The sequence below is a fragment of the Lissotriton helveticus genome, chromosome 10, assembly GCF_964261635.1.
Source record: "Lissotriton helveticus chromosome 10, aLisHel1.1, whole genome shotgun sequence".
NCBI lineage: Eukaryota > Metazoa > Chordata > Amphibia > Caudata > Salamandridae > Lissotriton > Lissotriton helveticus.
This window is the reverse complement of record NC_136071.1, coordinates 241,511,116-241,535,147: the sequence shown is the minus strand read 5'-3', so window position 1 is coordinate 241,535,147 and position 24,032 is coordinate 241,511,116. Positions and strand designations below refer to the sequence as shown.

Here is a 24,032-nt window from a genome sequence, read left to right as displayed (position 1 = left end):
AGTAACAAGATTGGTGGTGTTGGCTGCACAGTCCACCAATCTGAAAGAGACTGTTAGTTGTGGATTCCTTACATTAGTATTACCCCCAGGCGTCAGACTGGATCCGGAGATTTTTCTTTAGCAGTACCCCTGCACATCGGTAGGTGGCGTCGGTCAACTCTGCGGCCTTCGTTGACGTTGTGGTCACCGAAATGATGTCACTGTGTCTACATAGACGCCGCCCCTGCACGCTGACGTTAGTTCTTTCTTTTTCGCGCCAGCCTTGCGCAGATCCGGAGTGTGCTACCCCTTTAGTCATTTTTTACTACTTTTTTTCTCGACTTTGTCGAATTTGTTTGAGTCTTCCGACTCCTGGTGTACGAGGAATGTCCCAACAACGGACCTGGTTCAAACTGTGCGAGGCCTGTAACTGCCTGATGTCAGTTAGGGACCCCCACCTAGTGTGCCTCTGGTGCCTGGAGCGCGACCACGATCCGAAGTCGTGGTCCGATTGCCGGGCCATGAAACTGAAGTCTTTGTCGGAGTGGTCCCGAAAGCTGTTGGAGGCCTGGCTGTCGGCTCTGTGTCATTCGAGGTCCCGGTCGAGATGAAGGTCTCGGGACTTGTCGCGGAGCCACCACCATCATTCGTCTTCCAAGTCTTCGAAGTCTTCGAGGTCTTCGGGTAAGTCGAAGCACAAGAAGAAGGCGAAGAAGCAGCATCGCTCTTCACCTTCTCCCCGTCTGTCGGCCGATGCGACACGGGACCCGGAGGGTCATTGCTCTCCAGCTCCATCTTCAGAGCCTGCTCCTGGGATGGCTCCACGCTTCTCTCCTTTTCCCGGGCCTTAATGTCCCCTGCCCAGCTTCGAACTTTCTACGCAGCGCTTCACAGCATCTTTGGGCAGCCCGGTTCCGCCGGTGCGCCTTCGTGCCCCACAGACTCGGTTTAAAGTCCTGGGATTTAGATGCCGGCGGCTCCGGCCATGGAGGGCTCTTGAGGATCCAGGCCTGGATCCGGATTGACACCTGTTGACCACACAGTACCTTCCCCGGCTCCGATCCTGACGACGATGAACCCCAGCTTCACCCCCGACTTGGACACGGCTCCAGACCAATGTCGGCACCGGAGGGCACTTTTTTGCCACTGTTCATCCCTGGTGTTCCTTTTAGGCCTGACTGGCAACCAGAGGAGGATGAGGAGGCCTGGGAGGGGTCTGTGGACTCTTTAGCTGATCAACTTGATGAGCTGGACTGGCAAGAGGACCTGGGTGACACCAGTGGTCTGGTTACCTCCCCTGACTTTGGCATGCTTTCTCCCCTACCCTGGCTACGGAGGAGGGAGTGTCATATGCAGTAGTGTTGTGTAGGGCAGCTGAGGCCTTGGGCCTGGAGCTTTCCTACAGTGGCAGTCAGGACTAACCTCCTGACAGAGGTGCTTCAACCGGTGGCGGCTTCTTCGGAACCCCTTTGCGCTTCAATGAAGCCCTCACGGACATCCTTCTGGGCACTTGGTCTAAGCCCAGCACAGGGGCTCCTGTGGACAGGGTGATTGCCCGATGCCATCGTTCGGCCCCGGGTGACCCACTTTTCCTCTCCCAACACCCGTCCCCAGAGAGCTTGGTGGTCCAAGCCTCATCCTCTAAGGGCACATTCCCTACTGCTTGGCCATCTTGGGAAGAAGATACTTTCTTCAAACAGCTTAGTCCTGCGGTCTGTGAATACAGCATGCCTCTTGGGCCCTTATACCAATACAGTTGCGCAAGTGCTGCCACAGTGATCGGAGGAGGCCCCAGCAGTTCTCACCCGCACAGTGGAAGTGGGTAGATACCCAGCCAAATTTACAATCTGATTGGGCTGGATACCGCCTACTCACTGGGCTGAACGGTTTCCATGTCAGAAGCCCTGAGGCGCTATGCCTGATTGAAGACGTCTGTTTTTTCTGGAGATTTCCAGTCCACCTTACTGGATATGCCTTTTGATGGCCATCGTCTTTTCGGTGATAAGGCAGACTCCACGATCGGGCGCTTTAAGGATTCTAGGGTTTCGACCAGATCCTTGGGCATTGCAGCGATCGCTCGCCCCATTCAGTCTGCTTTTTGCCGCTTTCGTGGCTACGGAAGGGGTTCCCCATCATGTTCGGCTCAGTCTAGCCACCGGTTCACGCAAGCTACCCAGCCTTGCGTGGCCGCAGACGTGGGACCCAGCGACATGGGTCTGTCCACCCTTAACTCCCCTGCAGCAGCCTCCAAACCCTCCTAGTCTGACCTTTCAGGGCCACCGAGGCTAGTGGGCGACACGATTTACCATCACCTCCCCCACTGGCACACCATCATATCAGACATGTGGGTTTTGCCGATAGGCCACAGGGGCTACTCCCTCCCCTTTCAGACTACCCCTCCCTCCCTGCCACCATCCTTCCATCGAATGTCGGAGTATCATTTGGCTCTTCTCCGCCAGGAAGTTGCAGCTCTCTTGGCCAAGGGAGCTGTTGAAAGGGCCCCTGTGCCAGAAGTAGGTCGTGTTTGCTGCTCACACTACTTTCTAATATCCAAGAAGGACAAAGTCCTGCATCCTATCTTAGACCTCAGGGCCCTCAACGGCTGCCTCCGGAAAGGAGAAGTTCAAGATGCTCACGTTGGCTCAGGTCCTGTCTGCCCGTGACCCTGGAGGCTGGATGGTAGCGTTGGACTTGCAGGTAATATATTTCCATAACCCTGTCCTGCCGGCCCACAGGTGTTCCCTACGGGTCATAGTGGACCACAATCATTTTCAGTTCTCCGTGCTCCCTTTTGGCCTTACCATAGGTGTTCGCGAAAGTGATGACAGTGGTCGCGGCTCATCTGCGCCGATCAGGGGTTCCAGTCTTCCCCTATCTCAACGGCTGTTGAAGGCAAACTCGCCCCAGGCTGTTGTCTCCCACCTCCAGACTACGGCAGACCTCATGCATTCGCTAGGGTTCACTATCAACGTGCCGAAGTCACACCTGACTCCCTCTCTGAAGCTCCTTTTCATCTGAGCAGTTCTGAATACCGCACAGTTTCGGGTTTTTCCTCCCGAGCAGCGAGTCTGGGATATTCGGGCTATGGTACCAATGTTTCAGCCTCTATCCCGGATTTCGGTGAGAATCACCCTGAGGCTGCTGGGCCTCATGGCCTCCTGCATCCTGCGGGTGGATCATGCCAGGTGGCATATGCGGGCTCTGCAGTGGGAAGGCAAGGAATCCATAACTGACATATGTCTCTTACAGATACATTTTTACCAAAGGTAAGTAACTTGTTCGTCACTGGCGCATTGCTAATTCAATCAAATTGCTTTCAAGGTATGACCAGGCTGACTGGGATGAAATGAAGGTACTCCTCCATTATTTCTGGGATGACTAGTGCAAAAGGGGCCAAGAGTCCGTCTCTGAAGGCAATCTCATCTCTAATACCACCATACACTGTATTCTAAATGCTACCGCCACTGCGACTCACTGCATTTATTCCAGCATCCTCATCCATTGGTACGCCTGGTTCTGTGTTTCTGGCTTCAAGCCAGATGTTCAACATCATTTGCCGAATGTGCCCTTCGACTGGGAGCACCTCTTTGTGTCTTAGGTTGATCAGATGCTGAAGAAGATCAAGGACACTAAGACTGCCATGGTCATGGGCACACTCTAAATGCCCTGCACTTTTGGGCCCTTTTGGTCTCATGCCTACTGAGGTAGCTCCAAGGCCATTTCCTCTTCGACCTATTTTCATTGCCAGCAGCCCCAGCAACCCTCCACAAGGGGTTCTTTTTGTGGTTCCTACAGAGACAAAAGCTCCGTAGGTAGAGGTAAGGTTTGTTTCCCCAAAGAAGCTGTCCCTGCCAAGCAGGCACTTTCCCCGACCATACGACACCTTTCGGTTTTGGGTATACTTCCTCTGCTTTCTCAATCCCAAGATGGACGAGGTCCATCAAGCATATCATAAACCTCATGCCCCTCAATGAATACATCCTTTCATAACATTTCCACATGGTCACTCAACAGGACGTTCTACCTCTACTACAAAAATGCGACTTTATGACTGCCCTCATTCTCGAAGATGCCTGCCTGCTTCCACATCCCAATTCACCAAGCTCACCAGCTCTATCTCCGGGTTGTGATAAGTAGCAAACATCAGTTCAAGGTGTTCCCATTCAGGGTCACCACTGTCCCAGACTGTTTACAAAATGTTTAACAGTGATGGTTGTGCACCTCCGGCACATGGGCATCCATTTGTTTCCTTCCCTGGATGACTGGCTGACCAAGAGCGCAACTCACCAGCAGTGTCTCGTGCGCACACACACACAAGCAAACATAAACCTCTTACATAACCTGAGGTTCACCATCAACGACACCAAGTCCCACCTTTGGCCCCTCCTTATTCACCCTTATTTAAGGATGGTCCTCAGATCTGTGGTAGGCAGGGCCTATTCTAGTACTGCAAGGGTGCAGGCATTCCAGGGATTGTCCCTCCTTTTCTACCAGATCACCAGGTTACAGTCAGATCAGTCATGCACCTCCTTGGGATGATGGCCTCCTGCAATGCCATGGTCTCCCATGCCAGGTTACACATGCATCCGTTGCTAGAGGGCTTAGTGCAACAATGGTCTCAAGCAGAGGGTCACTGAGAAGATCTAGTGTTGATTGGGAGCCGCAGTTATGGCTCTTTGCAGTGGAACACCAACAACCTGTTGCAGGGGCGGCCCTTTCTCAACCCTATTCTGCAGATCACAATGGACGCTTCCTTTGCAGGGTGGATGGTGCATTTACTGGACCTCACAGTCCCGGGTCAGTGGGGTCCCCTGCATTAGGGTCACCACATCAATTACTTTGAGCTGTTGGCTGTTCAGCTAGCACTGAAAGCCTTCCATTGTCACATTGTTGACAAGGTGGTCCTCATTCGTACAGACAACGTGACCACCATGTGCCACTGGATTCAAGCAAGCCGGGCTGAAGACGGCTGTAAAGCCAGAAACCGGTTCTCGGAAGCTTGTTTCCGGTCCAGGGAAGGCATGACTTGGCAGTTCGGGCTGGACTGTTCCCATGAGGCACAGGGTCAGACTGATTTGCATATGGCCATGTCTGAACTGGGGTGGCAGAGTGGGCTAAAGAACGGTGATGGATTAAACCCAGATCAGTTGACTGGGGGTGAGTGCTTGTATTGTCAACGCTCCGTCCATCACCACCTTTGGTTTCACCATGTACTATCTACAGACACAAAGTAGCTCTCACTCTCCTCACCTGTCATCGTTAACCGAGAGAATTTGTTGGGGGGACTCTCCTCCACAGAGTCCATCTGCTGGCTATGTCCCTTCAAGGAGTGGACAACAACTTTGCAGACCTCCTAAGCAGGATGCAGCAACAAGTTAGAAGTTGGCCTAATGGCCAGGGCGGTCGACCTCGAATCAGGGGAACTGGCTTCGAGTCTCGGCAATGACGCTGAACATCCTGTGATTCTGGGCAAATCACTTAATCTCCCGGTGCCTAAAAAAAATGAATGTGTCCTCATGTAATGCAACTGGTGCTATGTAAAGCGCTCTGATACCCGATTACTGGTCAAGTTCGCGCTATACCAAACTCTGTAAAAAAAATAATTATAATAATTTGGAAACTCCTCCTGCAAGTCCTTCTTCAGAACTTTTGGGGTGTAGATTTCCTGACAGACCTTTTAGCCTCCACCAAAAACACAAAATGCTCAAGGTTTGCCTCCAGGTACCAACACGCAATGCACTATGGATGAACTGGTCAGGGAGATTTAACTACGCTTTCCAGCTCTCCCACTTCTTACATTCAGTGTTTTGAGTCTTTAGCAGACATCCCACACCCTGATTCTGGAGGCTACGACGTGGGCTAGACAGCCCTTGTTCGCCACCCTCCTCAAACTCTCGGTCCTGCTGCACAAGAGGATCCCCAGCAGGGCACACCTTCTCACGCGGAGCCATGGAGAAATCCCACACCCGACTCCAAGATGCTTATCCTTGTGATTTGGTTCATTGGGGGGTCTTAGAGTTTTTCTAAGCCTTCCTCTGGAATCTATGGACATTCTTAAGGAAGCAGACAGGCCCTCTACCCACAACTGCTATGCGGCTAAGTGAAATGATTTGTTTACTACTGCCTATCACAACACATTGATCATTTGGCAGCAACTGTCCAAGACATTGTCTGTTACCTTTACCAAGTCTGATTCGGTTGCAGAACAGGCTCCCATACTCTAGATGTTAAGCGAGCCCTAATGTACTATGTGGATAGAACTAAACCCTATTGCACGACTCACCAGCTCTTTGTTGCCTTCTCCAAGCCGCACAAGGGACAGGCTGTTTTTAAATCAGTCATAGCCAGATGGATAGTTAAATGCATTCAAACATGCTATGCAAAAGCCAAGAGACAATTGCTTACCCCTCCCGGAGACCATTCTATCTATAAACAAAAAAAGGGGCCTATATGGCCTTACTAGGGGACATTCCTATAGAGGAGATCTGGCAAGCAACTACCTGGTCCACACCACACACTTTGACTAAACGCTATTGTGTGGGTATACTGGCCAACTAGTGTTAGCCAGGCTGTACTCTGTACACTTTTCCAATCCTCTGCAACATCTTAAGGCTAGTCATCACTTAGGGGATGGCTGCTTCACAGTCTATGCACAGCATGTGTATCCACAGCCACACATACCTCGAACAGAATATGTTGTTATAATCAGCTGTGGCACGAAGTGCAGTAGATACGCATGCACCCACCCTCATAGTAAGAAGCCTGTCATTGATGCAGATGTCCTTTAAGCTTTACTTTTTTTATGCATGGTCTTCGGTCTTTACTGTATCACTACCCTCCATTTTTCAGAAAGTAATCTAACAATGGACCCAATGAAATGCCCATTACCAGCAGTAGTAGGAGTCACTATACCTTGGACTTGAGAACATTTCTATGAGAGAAAAAACTTGCACAAATCTGAGCCCAACACTAGATATGCAGGAGTATGCATAGCATGTGAATATAAAGCACCACATGCCACGAGCAGATGTTTACTGGGGAAGTGCATTTTCGTTTTATAAGCAGCAACACCAGGCCTAATTTTTATAGCCACTATAGTTCTAAAATGCAATTTTAAGATATTACGTTTATTGATATGCCGTGCATGTTTACTATAAGATTTCCAAAATGTGTTTATTTTTTGTTTAGTGTGCAAATTTCTTCTTAAAAGTTTCTATATGGTGGAAATTAAAATGTGAACAATGTTGAATATCGTGTTTTAAGGATATATTTCTGTGTATGTGTGTTTGGCGTTCTGTTTCTTCAGGCTTCTGACATAGATGGAGAAATTGATTTATCAACATGCTACGATGTCACTGAGATTCCTGTGCAAAGAAACTATGGCTTCCAGATTCACGTAAGAATGATTAGACATATTTGAGAGTCTTTGTGATGAACTTGAACTTTGTGAGAATTTGACGAGGAATCAGGCATAGTTTTGTCAATCATCTTAAATTACAAATTGAAGTGCATTAGCTTTACAAAGTGAGAGTAAAATATATCAACAGTGTCAGCATGCCAACATGCGTGCACTACCATTTTGATGTCTCCTGCCTAAATGGAAAACTCTTAAGAATGAAATCTTCAAGTAAAAGTTGATCCCAAGGAACATTTTAGTGCCTGAACTTTTGGGCATCCAAATAATCCTAAAACTTCTCTGAAAACACTGCAGGTTTCTATAGGACTTTCATTCTGACTGACATAGTGCCACTCAATTTCCAAATTTTAATTTGAGTGGTATTTTTTTAGTACTCACTGACGCTACTTTTGATTGGTTGGAATGTTTGTAGCCCAATCTTCTTCTAAGTAATGCTTACATTTTTAATGGGTTTAAACGCTGATTTTGGGCTCATTACTGTACAGCAAACATAGAATGTGTAGGAAAAGGGTACTTGAAGTTCTCAGCCTTCTGCCCGAGGCTACATTGTGGGGCACCTAAGCACGTGTGATAAACTTGTATCACCCTTACACTTAATAAGATCATTCTGTGGGATGAAGTGAAGGCTGCCCTCTCGCCCAAATTTTTTCTTTCATGCGACAACTATACTTATGAGGGGCTGTCCCAGAGCATCTAGTGTATTGTGCCACTTGAAGCTCTGTAACCAAATGTTTTAGAGTTTACATTTTTAACTAGGAAGGTCCTATTGCTTCTAAGAAAGTATGATTAAAAATTGATATGCTGATCCATCACTGTGGACAGCCAAATCGTAGACTTGTCACTCTAGGGAAAATGCTTTTGGCTTTTTTCTAAAGCATTTTTATGCATCTACAGTTAAGTTGCTGTTGTACTAACATGCCTACATTGTGCAACTACTTCCCAGCGGGATAGTGCACTTTGCAGTGGCCTAAAGAGGTTAAAGTGAACGCCAAAGTTATTTTTGCGTGAACACTTTAAAGCCTTAAACACTGCGGCACCTATTCCCATGCTCACACTAACATTAGATCCATCAGAAATATCCTCAAACCCCCAGCAGCGCGATGCCCAACACCCTAAAATTCCTAATATAACAAGTCCAAAAACAAGGACTCCAGTCAGCTTGAGTCTACTCCTAAAGCTCTTTACACTGCATAATGCCAGTTTTGCCTCCTCTTCCACAGGCAGTGTTGTTCTTTTTTCAAAGCCAGCAATCCCTTAGGAGAGTTCAGATCTCTTAAGAAAAAAAGATACTTATAATTATGGCTTCCTGGATTTCATATCTGTCATGGATCAATGTGCACAGAATTACTTTTTTATTGTCAGGCTTGGAATCACATCTTAAACAGTAATCTAGCCATTTCAATCAGGTGCTGTGGTGTGGGAGAAGGTTTTAGATAGGGAAGTATTTGGAGGAGGTGACTAGAGAGGGGGATTATTGAGGAAGAGGGTCACGTGAATTTATGAACTATACCAAGGTTTGAGTCCTAGGGGCATATGTATGAGCCTCTTTGCTTCACTCTTGTACCATGCAATGTGGTGCCAGAGCTCAGCAAATTAAAAATGTGATTTATGAAGTCACGCAAGGCCACCTTGTTTGGCCCTTAGTGGCGTCATAAATCTTGAGTGATGCAACCCAGCGCAAATCGCAGCGTTGCATTACTCTGTGCCAGGCAGGCGTTCCATGGGCTTTGTGTGGGTGTTCCCACGCAATATCCATGAATTTTGACACATTCCCAGATTTACCAGAAGTTGTAGACCTGGGAATACGCCAAAAGCCCTCTCCAGGTGAGTCATAACGAGGAGAAATATCTGTATTTCTCCTCATTTTCCTCTTTCTGCAGAAAGCCTCATAGGAAAGTTTTTATGGAGGAAGGTGCCCCTTCCGGCACAAAATCAATCCTCCTTACAATGCAGGCACTCAGCAAAAAGGGCACCAGCACAGGGGAAAAGGCAGGAATGTCTCCGCATTGACTTAAATAAGGCATAATCCTGCCCTTTCCCTGTCATGTAGTGCAGTGCAGCCAGGTGACCTACTGCGCTGCACTGTGAGACTTGGCCATACATATAGCCCCTAAATATGTTTTATTTCAGTATACTGCTGAAGACTCCGCTTAACTGAAGTAGAGTTTGCCTGCTGCCTCTACCGACCTTGCTTTCTTTCTGGGCTAGCTTTGTAGGCATTAGCGCATGATAAACCTATGTACTGTGTGCTACATTGCTGCCATGCACATATGTTATAAAAGGCACCCGTGCATTAAGGACTGGGGTGACTGCTATTTGGCTGCCTTTCCCTACCCTGGTTTCTTTCTGAGCTTGCTCGAAAAGCCATAGTGCCTGGTAACCCTATATGGTATCTGCCACATTGCTGCCATGCACAGGTTTTAATGGTCACCCTGCATGAAGGAATGGTGTTACTGCTAATGGAGCATATATTTATTCTTCTTTGCAAATGTCTGTTGGCGTTATCATGATGAGAGTTCCATGCCTGCTCTATTACATCTTTATAGTCTTTTTTTATAGTCATTGGCCCTAAGCCAAGATGACAAGGCAACAAGTAGTTGGTTTTTTAAAACTTTTTTTAAAGATAATTTTATTTTTTCTTGGATAGTAGAGAAGCATCTCTTCAACGTCTAAGATGTATGGCATGACCATACACTTGATTGAAGGATCTTGGAAGAGGTCAGAAGAGAAGTGTGGCTCACTGGTTAGAGGAGGCAGACCTGGAAGCAGAGGTCAGCCCGGGACCAGGGTTCAATTCCCGGCTCGGCGGGGTCTTGAGTCCTAAAATGTCCATGGACTCGACAATTCTCGCTCCGGTGCCTACTCGATTCACGGGTTCACACTCTGTGACTCTGAGCAATAGCTTGCTTAATCTCCACAACGGCCCCTCGCGGCTGGATGCCTGGCTTTCACCTTGCGGATACCCTGTCAGGGTTATCTCACAGGGGAATACCAGGACGGGTTCCCTAAGCAAGCGCTTAGAAACCGCTTGGTGATTTGCGCTATATAAATTCCTGTACATTTACATCTGGTTTGGTTTATGTGAATTTCACAAGGAGCATTTAGGGTGCATTTTAAGACTAGAGACAAAGTAGCTAGTGATAAAATGGCACACACTGCGGCCATTGTCAGGTGTACAGGGCATCTCTGAAGAAAGAAGTCCAACAGAATATGAGACTGAAAGCTTCTTGCTGGTGAATTTCAGAAGGCTTTTCCTTATTATATTTAGCCTAAATATTTTTCATTATTTAGCTTCTCGTTGATTCAAATGCGCATGAAAAGGTACCTTTGTTCTGACTGTACAACTAGCCTGGCCTGTACTGACAGGCTGCGGCAATCTGCTAACAAACTCATCAACCTCCTGGAAGATAATATCAGAGGAAGTGAACTTTCCATCACAAACCTGCATTTCTGTAGCCTTATAGCCTGCTGCAGGGAGCTGTATCGGTTGTTAAGGGCCCTTTGCCTGAGTTACAGGCCTGAACCTCAAGTGAGTGGCTGTAACAAGGCCTTTGACAACCGGGATAGCCTGAGGGAGAAGGGCTACATAAGGCTGTTAGAAAATTCCACCCACTGATGGTCGAATGTTCTAAATTAATAAGGGAGAAACAGAAGACAAAGAATGGAATATTGGTGCAGAAGGTTATATTAAGCCCTAAGCCACTTCATTGTCCTCACGTGAGTTCCCAACGTTCTAATGTTCTAGTAACTTTTAATGCACCTTTACTGAGATTTACAAATATTGTGTTAGAGTGACCCACAGCACGAAACTAACAATCAGAAACTGGTTTATGGTGTTAGTGCTGGTGTGCAAACCTTGAACCTTAGCTACACTTACTGCTGTAGATGCCATTGACCCCTCCTCAAATCTCTGTTCAGGCTGCCTCGAGCTGCTTTTGTTTCATGTTTTCACGATCTGACATCAGTAATTTAGGTAGTACTAAACTAAACTAGGTAGTCACAGAGTTGGAAAGTTAATGCTCCTAAAGATAGAGAGCCAGCTTTAAAAAAAAAAACCTGTAAACAACTGCAGTTACAAAGTGTGTGATGAACACTTTTTTTCATAGGGAAAGTATATATTAACTCTGCATAATAAACAAATATGTGATTATTTTTGTTGTTACTACAGACAAAAGAGGGTGAATTCACTCTATCGGCTATGACATCAGGGATAAGAAGAAACTGGATCCAGACCATAATGAAACATGTACGACCCACTCCTGCTCCTGATGTGACTAGGTAAGCCACCAGCACAAACTAATAAATTGTGTCACTGATTCCACTAATTTGGTTGCTTAAAGTGGCATTTCCTTCACTATTGTTAAATCTTCCCTCTCAGTTGTTTTTTAATTGGCCTGTTACTTTTTTTCTTCTGTACTATTGTATTATCCTATTTAATTGATGTGTTATGATCGTGTTTATCCCTGATACTAAATAACTTGTGAAAACAATATTAACATTATAAAGGAACATTTCCTTCTATTATGGATCCACTCAACATTTACATATTTGAGTACTTGAATTCCCCCAAACCTCTGGGTTGCATTTTGGTGCACCTAGAAAACAAATTTGAAGTAATTTTGTCTGAAAGAGACTTCTAGCCGCAGATTCTTTACCTTTTAATTATACCCAGGCGTCATACTGGTTTGGAATTTTTTTCTGAGCAGTACCAGTATGCACCGGTAGGTGATGTCGTTCACTTCCGCTTGGCCTCACCCACGCCGGAGATGACATGCAGGGTGCTTATACAGGCCCCACCCCAGAGCGCTGACATCTGTTCTCTTCTTTATGCACCAGTCAGTGCAGATCCGGAGAGAACGACCTAGTCTTTTTTGAGAGATCTTCTCTTGGTGTGGCAGGGATATCCATTTTGAAAGCGGTCTTCAAGCCCTGTGGTGCTTGTCATTGACAGATTTCAGTGACAGACCCGCATCTTGTTTGCATCTGGTGCCTGGAGTGCAACCACAATGCGAAGACCTGCACCGATTGCCATCCATTCACCCCTAGGCCTTGAGGGAGCGGTCCCTGAAGCTCCTTGCTGCTTGATGTGCGACGCCGCAACAGTCTCAATCCTGGTCGAGAGTAAGGTGCCGGGTTCAGCCACTGAGCCCAAACATTTCATCACTCGAAGGAGTTTGGGAGTTTGGGTAAATCCCGCAAGAAAAGAAGACTAAGAAGTTGAAGAGGTCTTCGATTTCACCCCGTCCGTCGCGGTCTTCAGACGAAACGAGGGAGCAGCATAATTCTAGGCTGCCCCTGGCCGGGTTCATACTCCCGCAGTATCCGGGAGCTATTGCGACCTCTGCTCAACTTCGAGAGTTTTATGAGGCCATGCACCTCATATTTGGGCAGCCCGTTCCCACCGGCGCCCCTTCAGGCCCTCTACCAGAGGGTCCACCCCTGGTGCTGTCGGACCTCTTAGATCCACAGATGGATCCAGACTGATGCCGGTCATAATTTCTCTACCTTCCCCGGCACCGGTCCCCATTCCAAAGCCCCTTGGAGCGCCATCCCCATTCTAATCCTCAACACTGTTCCAACTGGTGCCATGCCTTCCAGGCCAGAGCCTGAGCCCTATTCATATGGCCTAAGGGTTTTGGAGGATTGGAGGAGTCTCTAGACCCCGAAGAATTACAGCCCCTAGCTCCCACCTTAGAGTGGTGTGAGGACGTGGAAGGCAGTGGACTTGAAACTTCCCCAGATACTGGCATGCTTTCTCCCCGTACCATTACTACGGAGGCGCGAGCGGTATTGCCATGGTGGTAAGAAGAACAGCTGAGGTCCTAGACCTTAGCCTTCCCCCTAAGGCAGTCAAGACTAATGTCTTGACAGAGGGGCTTCAGCCGAGAGTGATCCCCTCAGAACTACTTTTCCCATTTAAAGAAGCCCTCAAGGTAGTCCTTTTTAGGTCTCGGCCTAGCGTATAATGCGCAGCAGTGTTCGCGCAGCCAGAGTCCTTTTCGCGGGGTTTTCAAAATGGACCTGGAAATTCCACACGCTCGTGCGTGTTCATTTCCTATGGTCCATTTTGATTGGGCTTTGCGTGCGTTTTATTTTTTAATAGAACACACAATAGGCCATGGACGGTCGCGTAGCTCCGCCCAGGGCCTATTGGTGTCTGTTACGTGCACCAAAGCCCACATGTTTTCAATTATGGTGTCCAGACACGGCGCGATAATTGAAAACATATGCTTGCAGTGGCGCGCGCGCGCACCACTCGCAGGCGTTTTTTTAGGTCTCGCTTGCAAGACTAAAACTGCTTCTACAACGCACACGTTGTTCCTAAAAGTGCTGACGCACATACTGTGTGTGCTTCCTAGCCTATGTTTGTAGGGTTATGCACAGTTTGTGTTGATTTCCGTCTTGTAATGCTGGAGATTTTTTGTGTGCAATTTTATATAGCGTGAATTCTCCCGAAGGTATTGAAGCGCTTTACGTGCGCACCAGCAACATTACACAAGGACACCTTTTTACGCTTGGAAAAATGCGCCTCCTTATTAATCGCAGCTATGCTATTACTACAAAGGCAGCTCAGTGGGTTAGTGCGCCTTATATGAAGTGAGTTCTCGTCTACTGTCGACTCTACAGTGCATGTAGGCTACTTCAAAGAGCTGGTTCTGGACTCCTGCAGAGTCCGTTTTCACCCTTCTGTGGCCGATAAAATGAGTACCACTGAGTTGGGAGCCGTGGTCCCCAGATGCTGGTCATTTCAACGTGTCTTTCTCGGTCTGTATTTCTTATAATGTCTCCCTCACTTACCTTTCCCAGTCTCTGTCTGCCTGCCACCCCCATGCATCCAGTCTCTGTCATTCCGCCTGTAATTCTGTAGTTCTTCAGCACTCGCCTCTCTTTCGGTCTGTCTCTGGCTGCTCTTTTCTGCCTCTTGCATCTCCTCTGTATGCTCTAACATATCTATCTATCTATCTCTGTCTGTCTACCTATCTGTTTCTCCACATCTCTTCAACTTTCGCTCTGTCTCCCCATTTGCACATCCCTTTCTTCCCACCTCTCTATTGTTTCACCGATCTGTCTCTTGGTGTCTTTCCTTCCTCTCTCCATCAACGTCCACTCTCTGTCAGTGTGCCATGTCTGTCTGTCTGTCTGTCTTTGTCCTCGCATCAGGGTGCTTGCCTCTGTAGAAAGACAGACCCGTCCTGTTGACTCGGGGAGAAAAAACTATTCATGCCCGAAACTTTGAGTGCGTTATCGACAGAGTGGTCATGAAGGGGGCACGTACTCTAGGTAAATCGTACCAAAGACTTCAGAGGGACTAGCGTGCGTGGCCACAGCTGACAAATACGTCTGTTTTACCCCGTTTCGTCAAATCGTCCGGGGTTTGAAAGTAGCGCTCCATACCTTGGTCCAGCCAATATGGAGCTGAGTCCGAGAGAAAGAAAATGTGATTTGCCCAGGATTAAACAGGGCTTCAAACGGGGAAGTTGGGATTCGAAATCTGGTCTCCAGTCCTTGCTCAATCCTTATAAGTGCATATATATGTACTTCTGGGTTTTATTCGGTAACTGTGCTGATAGCAAGCATTTGTAATACCCTGATGTAGTAAAGAAAATGTCAGGTGTTCTTTATGTAGCGCCTGTTCTTTATGTAGCGCCTTACACCGGCATTTAACTCGTTTCTAAACACTCTCAAATGTTGTAGTTCAAGGACCGGAGTAAAGGTGCCACTCAATGGTGATAGCTGTGCATTAGTTTTCCCAAGATCACACAGTTTGCTCAGTTGTGAGACAGCCACGACTTATGATCTCACAGCAGGTGATAACACCACTAGATGCTCAAAGTACGGAAGAGAGCGGAGGAGGAATCTGGCTACAGAGGGAGGTTCAGGGGTGGGTGCGACAAGAATGCTGTTCAGTTTGTGTCTCGTGTAAATTCACAAGTAGCTTGATGAATGCATTGGGTTCCAGAGATTGACTGTACCAAAGGAATGGCTTCAAGGCGCCCACTGGTGCATTTGTAGGTGTGGGGCTAAGTGAACAGTGTTGTAGACAAGGACCCTGTCATACGAATGGCGTCAGGCTGCCTTCTGGTTATCTTGTGAATGGATGAATAGCCAAGTAGTGAATGACTGTTGACTGAGTCACCTCAAGTCGCCTGAGAGCTCTTGTGAATAGATGGATGAATGGGTGGATGAATAGGAATGTAGAACACTATTCTGTGAACTGAATCGTCTCAAGGTGGTACCTGGTCGTCTTGTGAGTAGGTCGAATAATAAACTTTATAGAATAACTTTGTTTAGTGAAGGACTCAGGGCGCCCCTCTTCTGAATGGATGAATAGGCTTGTAAAGAATGACGCTATCCAATTGCCTTAAAGCGCCTCCAGGTTTTCTTGTGAATGGATGGATGGGTGACTAGATGAATAGATGGGAATAGAACAACTCTGTCGACAGAATCTGCTCAAGGCGCCTCATTTTTCACGCCATTGTCTTGAGCAGCAGGTGTAATTTACTAATTCAGAGACATTGCCATCAGAGGCACAAAAGTCTCTGTTGGTCGAACAATGCTCAACTTTCCGCTTTCAGATTTTGCACAAATCCTTGCAGCAAGCGCGTTGACCACCAGAGGTGTCTTTCTGGATTTGGAACTTGGACCCCTGGGTGTACTCAGCGGTACCTGGTTGTCTTACTAGGAAAGTAGATGTGGACTGTGGTGGTGGTGGTGGGAGGGGGGGGGCACACACAGAGAGCTGCAGTTGGTGTATAACCCGTTTAGGTGTTACACTGCGATCTGATGTTTTGTCCTGCAGGTAAAGCACACATAACTCGGAGCGGGAACATTAACCTACTCAAGATGTGGCTCTCGGTTTGAAAGGTGTGCTGGCTATTCTTACAAGCCTCAGCAGAGGGCGCATTAACCCGCTTAGCTACCCGCCTGGCACCTTGAGCTTCCTCTGCAGGTTACAGACAGAGATAGCTCTGCAAGAGGCGCTTTAACCTACTTAGCTGCCACACTGGAAGTCAAACCCCGGACCTGCAGTTTACTATGTTTATTCAGTAATTGCATCTCCCGAGCTCCCTGGGACATCTCTTTTTGAACTGGAGGCTTGAGCCGTTCCGCAGTTTGTTTATATTCTGATACGTGTAGTTCTGCAATAATAATCAGAGCTGGCACTGTCATCGCAGAGTACTTTGCGTCTCTACAGATTCAACGTTGTGCCACCTAAGGTATTCTGGTACTTGTAGTCCCGCGTGTATAACTGAAGAGCTGCCGTTTCTTGTGATCTCAGGCAGATCGCTTTTACCCTGTGTCCCTGGTCCACGCTCTCTCCATAACTGTGTGTGCCATTTGAACCAGGCTGTTCTGTTCCCAGTGGAGCACGCCGAGGGGCAGGGTCTACACGTGGGCATACTGCCAAGCTTTGGCACAAAATACTGGGTTCTAACCCCGACTTCTCCACTAGGCCAACAGTGACATCGCATTATTTCCTAGTACACCAGGTCCTTTTCCCGGCATATAAAAGCGATAAGCCTATTAAGACCCCTCGGTAGGTTGGTGCCCCGCTGCAGACATCCCTGTGTAAAGCCACCATGCCACCTCCTGTGAGATTTCTCGAGACTGTTGTGCCTGCTAAAGCGACCTGTCCGCAAACCTGTGAACTGCAGAGAGAGGAATCCCCGCAAGCAGTCGCAGCCTTCGTCAGCGCGAAATCGGTTCAAATGAGTGCCTCTCGCTTGGGAAGCAATAATGAATGTATTTATGGTGACTGTCTCAAGCGTTAGACACTGTTATTAGGTACTGATTTTTTTAAAGAAAAAAAAACCAGAAAAAGCTTATGTAGCTTATTTCATGGATGTTTGCGTTAAATTACGAAATAAAGCGGGTGAACCTTATCTCCCGAGTGCTCGCCCTCTTTCTCTGTTTAGAGTTCATGGGCGAACTCCGGTTTGATTTAGAGCGAGGCATCGGTCTCGCGCACCGAGGCTCCAGCGTCGAAAGGCGCGCGAAGGAACCGAACACCTGCGACGAAAGGCGTGCGAAGCCGTCTCTTCAGGGACACTGGAGTTGAATGTTTACAGAGCCAATACTTTCAGTTTCTTGATTTTACGATGTCACTGTCCCCTTTCTCGGGCCGAATCACACCTTTGAAACATTTGACACATATTTGCTGTGCATGGGACAATCTTCGGTCAAAAAAAATTCCCTTTTTGTTCGGAAATGCTATAAACAGTGTGCATTTTCTCGAGATGAAACAAGAACAGCATTTTGTAGCTTCGCCCACAGTGACAAAGTCGGGAGTGTGAAGAATATATATGTTCGAATTAAACCACAGTCCATGAAGCCATTGGAAGGTTGAAAAACAGACGGAGTAGTCATTAGGTCTCGGCTAGTAACGCGCTGAAAGCGCGTTCTCGCCGAGAACTATAGTCGGCGTCTCAGCAGTCTGAGAACGCCGAAGTGAGACAAGACCTGGCCGCGCGCAGCGTTTCCCCATAGGATAATGTTGTGCGCGCGGCCAGGTCTTTTCTCCACAGCTTGTCAGAAAGGACCGGATCGCGCCGCGTGCCTCTCTGGAATGCAGGGGGAGTCTGCAGAGAAGCGCGCGGCGCTGATAAGCAGGCTGGTTCTTTGTGTAACTCAGCGTTGTCCTTTTATAATTTGTTCACTTGTATCCTTACTGCTCCTATTGCGAAGCGCTCTGCCGCCTTTGGGCAAAGTCTGCGACACACAAACACGCATAAATAAATAAACAATTGCCGCGCATCTAGTAGAGTAACGTGCAACATCTAACACGCCAGCCCTCTCAACGAGCTGGGCGTCCGTGGAATCCCCCCTGCTGACCCTCTCATCGGCCAGGTCGTCCTATAGCTAGAAATGCTGCGCAGCAGCCGCCCATCTCTTCCAGCCCCCGGCCTGTATCACCCAGGGGAGCCCCCCCACCCCTCTCTTGGATCTGCCAGGCCACACCCTGTGCTCCCGCGCCTCGCCATCTACGCATCCGCAACCCTCGACCGGCTCACCCACAACTCGAATCCGGCCCCCTTCTCGTTGAGCTTTCTGTTCGGCCTGGCTGGTTGCGGTCACAAGGCTAGTGGTCAGCCTCACCCTGTTTATGTGCACACATATTGGTCAGCGAGAAGCCGGCTCGGCCATGGTTCTGCATGGACTATGTTAGGTTCTGTGTGGGGGCGGTTGGCCATAGCTCACCGTCACATGGCTTACATTTCAATCCGTGTGTATGTGGGGGTAGCATGTTTAAGTTTACTTCTTCAGGACGGTAAATATTTGTGTACTGCTGAGAATACGTATGCCATTCCGGCTAAAAGCATGCACCCTTCAGGTGGATGGTAAACGCTCACTACCTGTAGTGCCTGGAGCCTAACAAGGCACATGGGTTATCCCGCCTCCTTAAGGCCACAGGTGCCTTGACATTTAAAGATAGCTTAAAGGTCAATATGCCTGCTGCTGCGATGTGTGTGGGGATGCGGGTCATTGGTTCCAATGCAGAAATACATCTCAAAAGGCTAACGCGCCAGCTGCTGCAATGCGGCTGTGTAACTAATAATGGGTTTGAAGTCCTACAGGACAGACCCCTCCTTTAACCCGACCGTAAAAAATCGCTTTATCGCCGATTTTTTAATTGCAAAGAGACAATTCATTCAATGGGGTGCGCCGTGGCGCTATTTATCATTAAGACTGCCCTAGAGCTGCCCTGGGTGTCCTCTTGATTCGGATTTTCGATATTGCCAAACTGCCACTTTGGCATTATATTTGTGAGCTCGGGCTGGCCGGGGCATTAGACAAGCGTGAAATGGCTGCCACAGGGTCAGTTCGCGCAAGCTTGAAAAAGAACAATCGCATGTTCCCCCGGTCACTTGGTTGTATAGCGCCAAAACGACGCCGGGTACGAGAGGAGCGCTAGATGATATCAGACAGGCCAGGCTCTCTCGACAGTGGCGGATATGGGTACCCTGCCGCTAATGTGGCACCAGGCTTACTATTGGTTGGTTTTGTGCCTACTGCCACCCAAGGTTTTTTTTCCCAGTGTAATCTGTTTCCAGGTTGAGGCCGATGACTGACAGATGGACCTCTTGGAATAAAGTCAATGTCTTGGAAAGTAGAAGAACTCCAACAAACTGCACCTGCTCTGTAAGACATTTTTAGCAACGCCCAGAGGCGCCCCGGTCAGCTTTGTGTGTTGGTTTATTTTTTTAATCGCATTCTTTTGTTCGTTCACTCCATTATTTGTTTCTGTGTGAAGTCATTCAGGCTTTTTTTTATTTGTTTTCGCCTTGCAGGTCCAGTGAACGTCTTAATACTTGTAATATGTTATAGATTAACAAGCCATTCGTTTTCATATATTCGTTCAGAAGATGCTACTTTGCTCAGTCATCCATTATTTTTCAGTTAGTTCATTTCTTTATAAGCAGTTGGCTTTGTAATTTGTTTGTTCAATAGTTTTATTCCTTTGCATTTCCGTCGTCCATTCATTGATTGTGTATTTTGTTTGTCCAGAATGTATTTTATGTGTGTTAGCTATTTAGGTAATCTTTTGAGCGTTGGTTTGTTCTCCTCTTTATTTATTTATTTAATCTACAGTTTTCTTTCTTTCGCTCGTGCTCTTATTTTTCCGTTTTTTCTTTCATTGAGTCTAACGTTTTCCCTTCGTTCGTGCATTCATGGATTTTTACTCCAGTTGTCACTCGCCCTTTCGCACATATGTTAGCAGATTGGTTCTTTATTTTTTTATCCGTTCTCTTGTCTTCCTTCATTTGGGCATTGTGCCCCCTCCCCTCCCCCCCCCCGTCACTGCAGGGTGCTACGTTTGGCAAGAACAAGGGTCGCTCACTGCCACTTGATCGCAGACTTCGCATCACTTAATCCATGACAGAGGCGGCAGTAGTAGGGGAAGCTGTAGGGACAGCACTAGAGGCAACTGTAGGGGCAGTAGTAGAAGAAGCAGTAGGGCAGGTGTAGGGGGGCGCAGTAGAGGCAGTGGTGGGGCAGGTGTAGGGGTAGAAGTAGAGGAAGCAGAAGGTGCAGCAGTAGAGGCAGTCGTGAGGCAGTAGGTGGAAACGCTGTAGGGGCACAGTAGAGGAAGCTATAGTGGTCACAGTAGAGTCAGTCGTCGGTGAAGCTATACGGGCAGCAGCAGAAATAGCAGCAGTGGAAGCAGTAGCAGCAGTATAGGGGCAGCAGTAGGGTGGGTGATTGTTTCATTAGTAAACAAGGTACCATTCGGGGAGTGATTGGAGCCATGTAGGGGTAGTGATGAAGTAGTGGTAAGCAACTGACTATGCCTTTTATTTTTGTTTTCGTTTTTAAAACATAAATAAAAGGCAAAGTCATTTGCAATGTCAATAGCTCAAACTCGCATAAATGCGAGACCTATTGCATTGCAAATGCTTGTTTTTAACTGCGTTCATAACTTATTAAAGTTATTCCATTGTTGAAATGAATTTGATTTTCACCCCATCTAGTTAGTCAAGGACTGGGGTTTGCTTTAAAAAACATTTTTTATACAGCATCCTAATTTAATTAAGCTGCCACTTAAACCGTGACTTTTGATTGGCCTGCAGAGTCTGATCCTAAGAAGTTTTAATGCACCCCTGACCTCCTACAGGTTGAAGAAAATTCACAATGTATCTTTCTGTGCCTTTGTTATTTCTTTGCTGGCCCCAGGACATAGGAACATTTCAGCTCAGTTTCTGAGTGCATAATTAAGACCAAAACAACTACATACAAAACAAGCATTTGCAATGCAATAGGTCTCGCATTTTTGGGAGTTTAAGCTATTGGCATTGTAAGTGACAATGCCTTATATTTGTTTTTAAAACCAAAACATTAAAAAAACATTGTCATTTACAATGCCAATAGCTCAAACTCTCGCAAATGCGAAACCTATTGCATTGCAAATGTTTGTTTACAATAGTGATCGCAAAAGCGATCGCTTTCAGTGGCCATGGACACGGTACCCACAAACCCCATGGGTAGGGCAACCAGAGGTCAGGTCAGTCCACCACCAGACGCAGCCTTCAAACCCCTTTAGTTTGCTCCCTTCCCGTCACAGGCTCCCAGTGGCAGGCAAGATACCCCATGACCTGCCCCACTGGAGATCTATAACGGACCACTGGGTTCTTCAGAATGTCCTAAGGGGCTACTCTCTCCCCTACGTGACTACTCTACCCATGCCACCCTCATGCGACAGGATGACGAAGGACCATCTCTTCTTGCTCTGCCAGGAAGTAATAATTCTCTTGGCTCAGGGAGCCCGAGAGAGTGACTATGCCAGAAGTAAGTTGTGGTTGTTATTCCTGCAACTTTTTTGTGCCCAGGTAGGATAGAAGCCTTCATCGTAACCTAGACCTGCACCCTCTCAATTTGTTACTTAGGAAGGAGAAGTTCAAAATGTTCAAACTCGCTAAAGTCTTTTCTGCCCTGGACCCGGGAAACTGGATGGTAGCAGGACGCATACTTCCAAATTCCTGTCATGCCTGCCATGTTACCTGCGGTTCAAACTGGGTCACAAGCACTTTCAGTTTGACGCGCTTCCTTTTGGGCTCACCAGTGCCCCTTGAGTGGTCATAAAGGTGATTGCGATGGTTGCAACTCATCTGCAGAGATCAGGGATCCCAATTTACCACTGGCTGTTGAAGACTGGCTCTTTCCAGGCAGGGTTTTTTTCCTTCAGTTCGCAATACTTAGGCAAAGTGGCCGTTAGGAGATATTTAGGGATCCTTGGCCCTGAGGAATGCCCCAGACCCGTTACGGCTATCTAATGAGTATAGAAATATGTTGGCCCAGCCATTGAGATGGTACAGGTGATCGTGTGTCACTAACCATCCCACTTGTTTTTAACCTTACATGCGGTCCCCATTTAATAAAGGCTATCTGCCGGGGAACTGTAAGGTATTTTTAATTCAAGAATCTGGATCACATTCTTATCCAGTAGTTTTTTTTATCCAAGAACTCCCTCCTGCTCAGAGTCCAACTGGAGGTCGAGTCTGCCCTAGTGGCACTGTCCAACCAGGGTGGGTAGAGGTTGCAGATAATGAAGCATGACACAGGTATGTGTGTGAGGCTTCCTGTTCCATAAGGATGACCTTCCCTTCACTGTTGCACAGAAATTCTGTTATCGTTCAAGTTGGAATTTCATCTATCCTGTTCCGAGGTGGCAATACAGCTTCAGGAATTCCACCTGTAGCTGCCTCACCGATTAGTGTTAGTCGAAGTATATATTTTGTCTTTCTTGCAAACGTCTGATGGCTTTATTATGACAGAATTCCATGCACGCTGTAATACATCTTTATATTCCTTGGCACCAAGGCAGGCCTCTAAGGCAATAGGTAGTTTACTTATTTTCCTTTTTTATTTGATTCGGTCTTGAATAGTAGGGAAGCACCTCTTCAGCATCTTTGGTATAAGGAGTGTCTTGCAGTGAAGGGTCGTGAGTGAAGGTCAAAAGAGAGACCACCTGGTTCATGTGAAAATCAAAAGGCACATTTGGGACGAATTTTACGTTTTTACTTATTACCACTGAATATAAAAAATGCTATTAGGTTGTCTAAGTACATTGAGCACGACCTGACTGAAGTGAAAAAGTGAATTAACACATTGTTCCAGGAGACATATTTTCTGTTCACTTTGTGCCATGGCTCAACATGATGCGTCACTACCTTTGGTTGTAGGATATTCATTTCAACATAATGGTTTGTGAATCAAAGGAAAAGTTCAAAATAGCACCCTCAAATCTTTAACTCTGTTTGAAAGTAAAACAGGATTTGCGTTCTGTATTGACCCTGCAACTTAGTTAACATTTAAAGATAAAGGTTAAAGATACGAGTCTGCTAGTTTCAAGTTAGTATTGATTATCGCATCATGAAACAAGGACGTATGGATATGGCTTCTTTATATTACATAGAAAATTTGGGGTTGCTAATGTAGTATAAATTGTATTTATTTTTGCAGTTGTTGTGGTGCCTGATGTCATAGTTGAAAGACTTTATAAGTTGAAGCCTAAACGATGCATCCCTGTCTTATTTCGATGTATGAGATGTGTGAGATTTACAGGCTGAAGGTGAGAATTGGCTGTCAGGCACACCAGTTGCAGAGCTTATCTGGAGGAATCCAGGCCGTATGCTGAGAAGATAACATGTGTTGTCCGACCTCTTGCCAATTTTAGTAACTTTATTTCAGGTCTCAAAGAGAGAGGAAACGTTTCCAGATAATCATTGCTAACTATTTTGTGCTTAGTTGGACGATGACCAGAAAATTCATAGAAGCTAATCTAGTTTGTTTGTCAGTCCTCCCATTTCAGTGGTCAGATCACTGTTGTTCTTGTCTGAAAATAAGCTTGTACAAAATATATTTTCCGGGCCCAAACCAGTCACAATGTGCTTGTTTTTAATAAAAGTGCCAACAATATAAAGAGATTGCTTGATTCTTGAAGCAATGCAATTGCTTGTCGTATGGATAGGGGTGGGCATGGCAACTTGCATTATGCATGTGTACAGCCACCAGAGTGCAGCACTTGGTTGAAATTCCCACTTTCCTTTGCCAAAGTTATCCGTATCACATTAGCCACTACGTGCTCAGGAAAGCAACTTTCCCAATTTAAAGTAACAACAGTACTAGGTGTTGAGGC

At 46.9% G+C, this 24,032-nt stretch overlaps 1 protein-coding gene across 3 annotated transcripts in view; it reads left to right on the top strand.

Moving 5' to 3' along the window:
- The window catches only part of MPRIP (myosin phosphatase Rho interacting protein), an 845,921-nt gene that overhangs the window by 489,020 nt on the left and 332,869 nt on the right, over positions 1-24,032 (top strand). For all 3 annotated transcript variants that reach the window (XM_078665226.1, XM_078665225.1, XM_078665227.1), the window contains exons 12-13: positions 7,286-7,375; positions 11,565-11,674. In XM_078665226.1, the coding sequence (XP_078521352.1) occupies positions 7,286-7,375; positions 11,565-11,674 (200 nt within the window). The remainder of the gene's footprint in view (positions 1-7,285; positions 7,376-11,564; positions 11,675-24,032) is intronic.